Source organism: Phalaenopsis equestris, unplaced genomic scaffold (assembly GCF_001263595.1).
Source record: "Phalaenopsis equestris unplaced genomic scaffold, ASM126359v1 Scaffold000167, whole genome shotgun sequence".
Classification (NCBI taxonomy): domain Eukaryota; kingdom Viridiplantae; phylum Streptophyta; class Magnoliopsida; order Asparagales; family Orchidaceae; genus Phalaenopsis; species Phalaenopsis equestris.
In genome coordinates this window covers 1,107,151-1,118,922 of record NW_018164609.1, presented here as the reverse complement: position 1 = coordinate 1,118,922, position 11,772 = coordinate 1,107,151, and the positions used below count along the sequence as shown (strand labels likewise).

At 34.1% G+C, this 11,772-nt stretch overlaps 2 protein-coding genes across 4 annotated transcripts in view; both read right to left on the bottom strand.

Annotated features, from left to right (window-relative positions):
• LOC110022107 (BTB/POZ domain-containing protein At2g30600) overlaps window positions 1–932 on the bottom strand; it is an 8,666-nt gene extending 7,734 nt beyond the window's left edge. The window contains exon 1 of the mRNA XM_020720906.1: window positions 657–932. The gene's annotated coding sequence lies outside the window, so the exon portion shown is untranslated. The remainder of the gene's footprint in view (window positions 1–656) is intronic.
• A 2,454-nt stretch (window positions 933–3,386) lies between these two features.
• The window catches only part of LOC110022103 (protein LAZ1-like), a 30,325-nt gene continuing 21,939 nt past the window's right edge, over window positions 3,387–11,772 (bottom strand). For all 3 annotated transcript variants that reach the window (XM_020720898.1, XM_020720900.1, XM_020720899.1), the window contains 2 exons: window positions 7,785–8,039; window positions 3,387–3,829 (listed from right to left, as the gene is read on the bottom strand). In XM_020720898.1, coding sequence (XP_020576557.1) covers window positions 3,473–3,829; window positions 7,785–8,039 — 612 coding nt within the window. In that variant the 3' untranslated portion in view covers window positions 3,387–3,472. The remainder of the gene's footprint in view (window positions 3,830–7,784; window positions 8,040–11,772) is intronic.

Sequence of the window (11,772 nt, the reverse complement as noted above, 5' to 3'; positions counted from 1 at the left end):
GAGCAGCTTGTCAGAGAATTGGTGATGGAGAATGAGGCGGCCTATAAATCTCAGATAAATCATACAACGAAATAGGAAAACAGACTACAAAGGTACAATTTTTATTTTATTTTATTAACTTTTGCTTCCTTCGAAAACTAAAGTGGGGAAGTTTTGGGACGGGGATCGTTGATACTTATTTTAGCAAAATCAAAACTATGGAGAAGAAAACATGATTGCTTCTCTTAGCCAGCACTCACCTTGATCGAAAACATTTTGCTAAGTATATCGCCAGATTTTTGGAATTGCATTGTTACTCTCTTAGTTCCCTTCTCTGCTTTCCCACTCAACGATTTTGCTTTGCTTAATAAGAGTTGATTTACAGATCTGCTTATTATGACAGGCAAATGAAGAACAAGAAGATCGTCATAAATTCAATTAATTTTTAGTTTGGATTTGGGAACTACAAAAGTTGAGGATTTAAATACTTTCAAGAGCTCTAAAATGGGGCTGTTTGGTATCAGAATTCAAGATAAATACTGCCAAACAGCATAAATGACCGCTTTAAATCCTACGTAATCTTAAATCACATTCTTATCCTGTTTCGCCGTAAATCCCGGATTAGCTAAGTCCGATTTCCGCGCATTTGCGGGTTTTAACAGGCGAGAGACAATTACCTTCAGCGTCGAGCTGTCGTCTCGATCTACTTGCTTCAAATCTTCTTCATCCCCATCGCCGCGATCGTCGCGATCGTCTTCTTCACCGTCGTCACTTGGAAGCGAAGCCGTGTACTGATCGGCTTCATCTTAAATCCGCAAAGTGTAACGAATTCAACTTCGTCCCTCACCCCGGCTCCCGTTGACCTCACGTCGCGGAGTTCCTAAATTCAGGGTTCGTGCGGCTACATGGAGGGCTGGACCGCTGGTGGAGATAATATAGCTAGAAACTTTTACACTCATACCACTCAATTATCATGTATTTACATATATAATCCCTAAGTTTTTACCATAATGTTAAAGTTAGTTGATTGGCTTTCATAATTTAGTCCTTTAATTTTTTAAATTTTAATTATTTTCTAATTTTGGTGTTTTAAAAAGTGAAATATATATTTTTGATATTTCGATATTTTAAAAAGTGAAATATATATTTTTATGCATAATTAATCATATTTAACATCTAAATTTCACTTTTTAATACTAGTCATGGTATTCATTTACGGTGGTATTGTGGTGGCAGTGCAGCACCACACCACAATTTTGTCTGTTTAGTTAAACTGTATTTTGATGATTTTTTCAAAAAACCACTGCTGAAATTTGTGTTTTATCACCGATCCTGACTTGGTGCTATAACATCTTTTTAGCTGATGTCTGGCTTTTTCACCAAAAAAAAAAAATGTAATAACCATCGCAGGTTTTGAACATTAGATCAGCGATTTCACAGCTACATTTTAGCAAGCTGAGGCTTCCTCAAACAAACCCTTAACTTATTGGTTCAGACTTTATTTTTCAACCAAAAGCTATTGGGCTCAAGGATTTACATAAGCAACGTATGTCTCGATTAAAATTGCTCAAATGTCCCAAGAAAAAGTTTTAACTTTTTACATTTTTGTCGGAAAATTTTCATATCGCATAAAAAATATCACCATTTTAACTTTTAAAAACTAAAATACACATTTCAAAACATATATAAGATAATACATATATGTATAAATCAAATTTTAGCTTTTAGATATGTAAATACATGAGAGCCAACCATTCCAATCTATACCCTCTCTAAGCCCTTTCTTTCAAAGGAATCTTACATATATGCCACAAAATTTGCTGTATTTAACACCTAAATTCAATATTTACATTTACACCTCTTTGATTTTATAAGCCCATGCCTGAAAAAGTATATCTCGCTTTTGAAAGCTAGGAATAGTGATATTTTTTATATGTTGTTATAAGAATTATGTGTTTCATTCATCATCTTTATGATTGCTGACATTTTATGAAATGATAAGGCAGCACTTGTGAACATTTTTATGAAACCAGCCATGATGTAAAAAAAAAAAAAAAAAGTTAGAGATGTAATTATGTCTTACAAGCTTACGAAAAAAATATTACATCAAGACTCCGGATATATTTAGAGTCGTATGATGGGGTGCCACGTGTAGGGGTGTAAACGAATCGAACACAAACGAACAGAGCTTGTGTTCGTGATTGATTCGTTTGAAATAAGCTCGTGTTCGAAATTGTTCTTGAAATGCGGTTTGTGCATACGTTGCCTGAGGGAATTTACACTAAATACTATATATAGACCGAACATCGGTTGACCCGAGAAGGTTAAGACAGCGGTCCTTCTTAAACTGGGCATTTACATACTATACAAAAAATTTTATTTATTTCATATCTAAAATCAAAACATTCATATTTACATCTCTACCTTTCAAATATTTAATATCACATCAAAAATATATTTATTATATATTCTAATTTATAAAATTTATTTTTTAAAAAATATCATAAATTTTTTATATATAATTATTTTAAACTATTTTATATTTCGAACAATAATGATTCGAACACAAACGAACGCATCACTGTGCGTGTTTGGTTCATTTAACTAACCAAACAAAAAAAATTTGTTCATATTCGTCTCGTTTGCTTATCGAACGAATCGAACACGAACTCATTGACAAACCGAACACGAACTGTTCGCGAATAATGAGCTTTTTTGACAGCCATCGCCACGTGTCAAGCAGACCCCACCATTCTTAGCACTGGCCAATACCAGTATATTACTGTGGGACCCACTTGACACATGACGCCCTGATGTGATATTATCTTGCTACTTCGCTGCACAAAATATTAGTAAGCAAGACAAGTTGTCTAAAGATAAAAATTTTTACATCAAACTTAAACATGAAAAATGTGTACTTCACTTTTAAAATTTTTATTATGATGATATTTTTGACATAATGTTAAAATTTTGAGGGATATGCATGTAAATATGAATGTTTTAAGTGTTGAGAAATGTAAACACATAAGACTTGTAAAGATAATTTACAAAAAAGTCTACAAGCAAAATTGAGAGAACTAGCAAGTATGTATCCAACAAAATGACATGACAATCATTGAAACATCATTCCCATATAAATATAAGAGAATGTTCCTAATAAAAACTATGTTTTTGTGGTCTAATACACATTACTCCAAGGGATTTATAAGGCAACCTTTAAGGAAAAACGGGCGTTTACATACATACCAACGAATTCCTATATATTTACATATTTACCACCTAAACTTTGTTTTTATACATTTACACCACTCAAGTCTTTCATATCATGTAAAACATACCAACATTTTAACTTAAAAAGACAATGAAATGCATCTTTCCATGCATAGATAAGGTGATGTATATAAAAATTAAAATTTAGATGTTGAAATATGTAAATAAATAGGGAATTAAGTGGTATGTATGTAAATCCTCCTGAAAAAATAGTGAGAAATTTTCAATCCTTGGTAATCCATCTATAGCCACGGATTTCGTATCTGCCAAAACTATGATCACTACTGCTTTCTCCGCCGCTCCCAGCACTGTTATAGCCGGATTTTCGACGGTGTCGTCTTCCCTTCGACGAGCTACAGTCGCTTACAGTACCGTTCAAAAGCGGATCATCTATGCCGCGAATAACTCTCCTAGAAGGCGACGAGGAGCCTATGAAACTGTCATCTTTGGTTCTCCTTTTGTCCTTCTCATGCTTCTTTATATTCTGAGATATCTTGTGAAGCTTCTCATTAAACCTAGTGAGACCCTTTTCCATTGGTTCCACCGCTTGAGTGACTGTGAACTTCAAATCATTTACAATCTAGAAAAAGAAAAAAATTGAAATGAAGAAAATTTAGCTAAGGGGGAAAACATGGGAATGGCCATTTACATATATCAACACAAAATTCTTATGTATTTTAATTATTTTACACCTACTTTCATATTTACACACATAACACTAAAATCTCTGATGTTACATAAAAAATAACACTATTATGAAGGTGAAATACACCTTTTCATGCATGGGTTTCGACAATAACAACAAATCTTTATCCCACAAAGTGGGTTCAGCTACATGAATCCTTTTTTTTCCATTGAGACATATTGAGTGTCATATTTTCATTTAATTCTGATAAATTAAGAACATTTTTTATACAATATACCCAAGTTTTTCTAGGCCTACCTGTCTTTCTGAACATAAGTCAAATCTAAAACATCTACTCTCATAATCGGATCATCAGATGATCGACGGTTAATGTAATTAAACCATCTATTAAACCATCTAAGACGACTCTCTAATCTTGTCTGCCACTGGAACTACACCAACCCTATCACGGATGTATTCATGTCGCATTTTTTCTCTAAATGTAAAGCCACTCATCCACCTAAGCATTCTCATCTCGACAACACTTAACTTAGTTTTATTCTTCTCTTTTAAAGGTCAACATTCAGTGCCATAGAGCATTGCAGGTCTCACCACCATCTTATAAAATTAACTTCCAGTGGAAGCGGTACTTTTCTATCACACAATAGGCCCGAAGCATTCCTCCACTTCAACCAACCAGCTTGAATTCTACTAATAACATCTCTATCTATATCACCATCACTTTGAACAATAAACCAGAGATATCTAAAATGTTCACACCTTTTAATAATTTTATCACCCATAGTTCTAACTATGTCACTAGAGCTACTACTACTAAAATTACATTTCATATATTCAGTTTTAATTCTACTCAAACGAAGGCCTTTAGACTTCAATATAGATCTTCATAATTCAAGTTTTTCCCAAACTTTTTCTCTAATCTTATCCACGAGAAGGATATCATCAGCGAAAAGCATACACCAAGGTACATCCTCCTGTAAATGTCTGATAAGAGCATCCATAATTAAAGCAAAAAGATATGAGCTTAAAGCCGATCCCTGATGTAATCCAACGGAAATTGGAAAATATTTGGTCAATCCTCGTTTAGCTCGAACACAAGTAATGACTCTAATATACATATATTTAACGACTTGAATATAAGTCATATTAACACATTTCTTTTTTAGAACTCTCCGAAGGATATCTCTTGGAATCTTATCGTAAGCTTTTTCTAAATCAATAAAAATCATATGTAGATCCTCCTTATTCTCTACGAACTTCTCCATCAAACCTCTCAATAAATGTATAGCTTCCATAGTAGACCTGCACGGCATAAATCCAATTTGATTATTAGAAATCTTTATAATACGTCTTAACATATATTCAATTACTCTCTCCCATAATTTTAAAGTATGACACATCAACTTAATTCTTCTATAATTTACACACTCTTATGCATCCCCTTTATTCTTAAAAATGGAAACCAAAATACTCTTCCACCACTCATCGGACATTTTTTTAGTTTTTTAAATAAAATTAAAAAGTTTAGAAGTTAAGAAACTCTCAAATCTCTTATATATTTCCACACTTCAATTGGGATATCATCAGGTCCTACAGACTTTCGACCATTGATTTTCTTTAAAGATTCATCAACTTTTTTACTAATGTGACGGTAAAAATGAAACATTTTATTATTATTAAAGATATTAACATCACTAAGTTCAATCGTATTTTCAAAAACTTCATTAAAAAGTTCATCAAAATAACTCATTCACCTATGTTGAATATATTTTTCTAAGAAAATACTTTTTGATTTTCATCTTTAATACACTTTACTTGAGTTAAATCTTTATTTTTCTTTTCTCTTTGTTTAGTTAGTTTATACATATACTTTTCACCCTCTTTAGTATCTAATCTATTATAAGGATCACTAAAAACATAATTTTTTGCGTCACAACTTGTTCTCTAAGACTCCCTACGAGCCACTTATATTTTTCTCAGTTTTCTAAGCTTTTACATTTAAATCAATTTTTATAACATAACTTATATTTTATCTTTTCTTGCACGTTATTATTCAACCACCAACTCTTTTTATTTATAGAAAATTTTTCTTTTGATTCTCGAAGTCCATTTTTTGTCACTTGTTTAATAATATTTGTTAATTTATCTCATATAGAATTTACCTCTTCATAAACATCCCAAATCTTGAAATTTTATAGTTTACTCATAAGAATAATTTTATTTATTTATTAGGTGTCTCTATCTAATTCTACGACAATAACTTCTAATATTCTTTATTTTACAACTCTTCATCCTAAAATCTATAACTAATAATTGACGTTAAGTACTTAAATTCACACTTGGAATGACCTTACAATCTATACATTCTCGACGATCTCTTCTTCTCATAAGAAAATAATCAATGTGTTTTATTAGATACATTCTTATTAGTAATAATATGTTCATCTCTTCTCTTGAATAAAGTATTAGCAATAGCAAAACTACACGCTAAAACAAAATCTAATATGACCCTATCTTCTTCATTAATCACTTCAAAATCATAGTTGTCAAGAATATTTCTAAAATCTTCTACCACTCTACTGAAATGTCCATTTAAAATATCCTTCAATAAAATTCTTTCTTCAAGAAGTATCATTTGTATTAAGTCTTCTAGGTCATTCCAGAATTTTTTTAGAACCTATATCTAAACCTATTTGAGGAAGATAAACACTTATAATATTAAAAATTTTAGTATCAATAATGATCTTAAGGGTTATAATATTATCTCTAATTCTATTAATTTTCACAACATTATCTTTCAAACTTTTATTTATAATTATACCTACATCATTTCTAGTGTGACTCTTACATGAATACCAGAGTTTAAAGTCTAAGTCATCAATTGCCTTAGCATTTTCTCCAACTCATTTAGTTTCTTGAATACATAAGATATTTATCCTTCTATGAATCATAATATCAACTAATTTTATTAATTCACTTGAGAGAATACCAATATTTCAAAATTCTATCCTAGTATTAATTTCATAAACTAACTTTTTAATCCTCATCTGTCCGTAATGTGAAAACTCTTGCTTATTTGACACTACACTCGGGCGTCAGTGTAGCAACCCTTGCACACTTATCACTGTATTCAGATCATACAGCACGTCGCTTCCAGGGGACTCCTAGCATTTACACAATAATCAAAAGAAGTCATGTCATGATTTTTCGACAAATTTTAAGTTGTTTGTCGACTGCCTAACACAACCCTTCACTTTTTATATCTGGGACTTGGGATCCGGTAATGACAGTGTTATGACTTTAAAGCACTAACGTGCTATATATGTAAATATGAAAGTTTAGGTGTGAGATATGAAAATACATAAGAATTGTGTGTTATTTATGTAAATTTCCCAAAAGGAAGAAAAGGAAAAAAATAGTTTTTAAGTATGTTATAATCAAATATGCTTATCGTGCAGATACGTATGTTGTAACTGGTTGAGAAATTGAGATGGTGAAAGTGATTATGCACATAGGTGTAAAAAGCACTAAAAAATATTGATGATCACAACTCAAACATGATCTTTGAGGGAAAAAACAAACCCTGTCAAATAGATTATCTTTGAGGGAAAAGGTAAAAAATGTTTCCTATGTTAAAATATATTTAGTTGTTTATAAAATCACTTTTGAAATAACTTTTAGAAGTTTTTAATATTTTAAAAAACAAGTTAATTTTTGTTTTTGAAAAAAAAAAAGATGAAAAGAATGTACTAAACACACATGTTTCTAAAATAAAAGCAAAAACAAAAACAAAACACAAAAGTGATTCCGAACAAGCCCTAAACAAGCATCAATTTACAAAAAAAAAAAAAAAAAAAAAAAAAAAAAATAAGAAGTAAAAAAGAAGCTCATATTCTCCGCCACCAAGAAATACATCTCGGACACTATCTTTGATGTTTATTCCGCTCTTAAAATCGACATTAGGTGGCTGAGGAATCCTTAGCTTGGTAGGTCGCTCGCTATCCCTAACTTCCTCGGGGTCTAATGGACAGTCCACGGAAGCATAATCTCCAAGAACTGATACGGTGCCGGGGAACCGATCACCCATTAGCTCATATGGCTTCGCAGGAAATACATACAAGTGAACCATGGAAGCAATGCCCATCTGGTTTAGAAGAAAAAATTGCAGGTCAAACATGCCGCGCCATTGCGTAAGAGAATATAGTTTCCAATCCATAAAAATTAAGATAGCTCAATTTTCAAAGAGAATGATTATACTCATCAGCATGTATTCTACATCCATTTATGCTCAATGGAAACTACCATTTGTTAAATCATGCTAAATCTGTTAAGATTGTAGGAGAATTGGGAACCACATCTTTTTGCCAAAATAGTATTAGAAATCAACCATAAAATAATAAAAAAAAAAATACATAGAGACCACTCAATTTGCATGTATTACATATCTAACACCTAAATTTTAATTTTCCTATGCATGAAAATGTGTATTTCGCTTTTGAAAAGTTAAAATAGTGGTGTTTTTTATGCCACCGGAAAGATTTGGGTTGTATAATGTAAAAATCAACGTTTTCGTAGTAGATATATAAATAAATAGGAATTGGGTGGTATGTATGGATGCCCCTAACAAAACTTGATGGAAGCCACAAAGTAGAACATTCAAAATTTTACTGTTAAGGCTCTCCTGCAAAGGCACAAGCACTGATGCTTGTGGAAGTGTTATAGTTATGCAAATCACACAATGTGAACAAACATTTATTGTTCGTGATGTTTTACTACCTAGAATAATGTCAGCTTTTATTGTTCTTCGGGAAGACAAATTAAAAACTAAGTAGTATTCAAAAGTATAGATTGAACCCCGATCATACCAGTTTAAGAATTTGTATTTGTATTTGTTTAATTAAAGCATATTTTTGTTTAAATTAAGAACTGTTATTTGAATAAGCATGTTTTAAATTCTAAGTAGATAATAGGATTTGATTTTAATTTTAATTTTAATATGATGATATTTAAAATTAGGGAAAATTACATACATAGCACCCAATTCTTATGGATTTACCTATCTCACACCTAAACTTTCATTTTTACACACATAGCACTTTACCTATAGACGAAAAGATAAAGGTGATAATGAGTGTTACTTTACATATGATGTTTGTAATTATGAAAGTTTAGGTGTGAGAAAGATAAACACGAAAGTTTTCGGTGCTATGCATGTAAAAGCCCCTTAAAATTATAAGAAATTATAAGTCTTATTTCTATACATGGGACAAGTATGATGCAATCTTCATTATCATAGAGTATTACCCAGGTTCTTGAGTCAGTCTCTTCCCTTCAATAAAAGAGAAGATTCTCTCACCATTTCTTTTCTAACCATAAGAACCTCCAATCTCACAATTTTCTCACATCCATAGAGAAATAAACAATTTTCAATGGAAAGAGAAGAAAGGATAACAAAGAATGATGATGGCTGGACAGCAGATCGGAGGCCTGACAATGGTTGGCAGTGCTAGAAGTGGGATCAGAGGGGGCTGCGGAAGGACAAATGTCTCGTCGTGGCCAAGTTATAGCCGGAGCACCACCCGGACACTTGGAGACGGTCACCACCTCAAAAGAGTTACAGTCGAAACACCTTCTCATCACCAGAGAGGAAGAACACCTCAAAGGCAAAACTCAGAATTCTACACTCTTCCAAAAACTGTCTGGTTTTTAGAAAACAACACCTATAAATAGGATAGATTAGAAAATAGGCTGGGCAAAAATTAAAGAGGGTATGGGATAAAAAAAGAAGGAATTTGAAATAGGATAGAAGTGGAAGATGGTAGAGATAAGGTAGGCAACGAATAAGAAGACTCTTTATGGAAGGGAGGAAAATGAGAGGGGGGGCTAAAAAGGCAAGAAGTACCAATGGTTACCGTAGAAGCTACAGTAACCGTGTATGCGGTATTGTAGCCGCTACAGTACCTCGGGATGAAAAAGCTCCCGTGTCAATCTCCCGGGATTGGGGAAGCTTCGACCTCATTCATCGAAGCTTTTGGAGCAGAAAGATTTTGGTGGGGTGATTTGGGTAGAGGTGGATTTAGGGAACCCTATGATAGGACAAGGGTTGAGCTAACTCTGATACCGAATGATACTGGAGAAAAAACCCAAACCATAATAGAAAATGATAATTTTATTGTTGAAATCCAAAAGGACTATAAACAACGACTAGTGATAATAGGAGAATAACAAAAATGCAAACATGGAAGAGAACCTAGGGTGGTGGACGGCGACAAGGCAACAAGTCGAGGGATTGGTTGGAGGAGATGGGCGCAATAGAAGGCTGGAATGAGGGTATAGCAACTGTTGAGGTGTTGTGAGGGTGATGGCAGTAGCTGGACAAGGACAAGGACTTAGGGGCGGCAATAGAGGAAAATAGGGAGTGGACAATATGTTTTGGAGAGCAGTAGGTGTGTAGCGGCAAGTGGAAGTGGTGAACGGCGACTGAGCAGCAGATCGGAGGCCTAGAAATGGTTGACAGTTGCTGAAGGGGTCGAGCTATAGTCGGAGCACCACACGGATCTTTAGAGATGGTTACCACCTCAGACGAGTTACAACCAAAGCACCTTCTCGTCGTCGAGTACAGCCCCTGAAGGGAAAAACGCTTCAAAGGCAAAACTCAGAATTCTCCACTCATCCAAAAACCATATAATTTTCAGAAAACAACACCTATAACTAGGAGAGATGAGGAGATACACTAGGCAAGAATTAAAGAGGGGGTGGGATAAAAAAGTAAGAAATTTGAAATAGGATAAAGTTGAATGTGGTAAATAAGATAGGCAATGAATAGGAGAAGACTCTATGGAAGGGAGTGAAAATGGGAGAGGGGGAGCTAAAAAAAGCAAGAAGGATCGACGGTTATTGTAGCAGCGACAGTGACCGCGTCCTCGGTACTGTAGTTGTTATAGTATCGTGGGATGAAAAGCTCTCGCGTTAATGTGACTCTTTCTCGCACCTATCTCATTATTGCATTTACCAAAAGAGCATGCTAGAATTAAAATATCAAGAAGATGTGTGTGAGTGTGTGTGTGTAGAAGAAATTAATAGTCTTGATGTAATTCTAAAGCTTCTTTGATACCGAAACTAGTAGTGAAAATAGTGAAAACACAAAAAACAAACTTTTTTTAACATTAAAATAGGATTTCAGCACAACTCGAACAAAAATAAAAACTAAAACATAAAATGACACAGCAAACACTCCTAACGGTATCCCATTGGGTGGTGGAGGTCGGCTAAAGAGATAGGAATGATTAGAGGGGATGACGACTGTCAAGAAAGTCGGGTGGTAGCGAAGGGAAGGTGCAGAACTATAGCACAATAAGCGTGAAGGATTGTAGGTGGTTGGTAGCGGTAGTGGGGTGGTTAGGCAGAGCTTGAAATGAGTTAGGTAGACGGAACAATAGTAATAATCTAAAGGAAGGTGGAATAGTCGGGTGTCGGGGTTACGTCGGGAGAATTCGACAACAGAAGAGTGGAGGGGAGAAGGGTTGGAAAGGGTAAAGAGAGAGGATACAAGCACTACCTCAAAGAGGATACAACCTGAGCATTACCACCTCCTCGGATACAGCCCCACAAAGGGGAAAGAATCTCTACACAAGAGATCTGAAACTAAACTCAAACGCAACTCCAATCTGCCTCCCACATACATAATAACAGCAATTTATAGACTCCTAAAGGAGCTTCGACACAAAGGAATAGAGTGGAAGGCCAAGAAGAATCCAGAAGAAAGACTCTTTCAGAAGAAGACAAGTGTGGAAGGTGCATGAAGTAGCCCTGGATCATGAAGATTCACAAACCCGTCCCTGTTCCATACGCAAGATCGCGATTCCACTGCCCAGCTC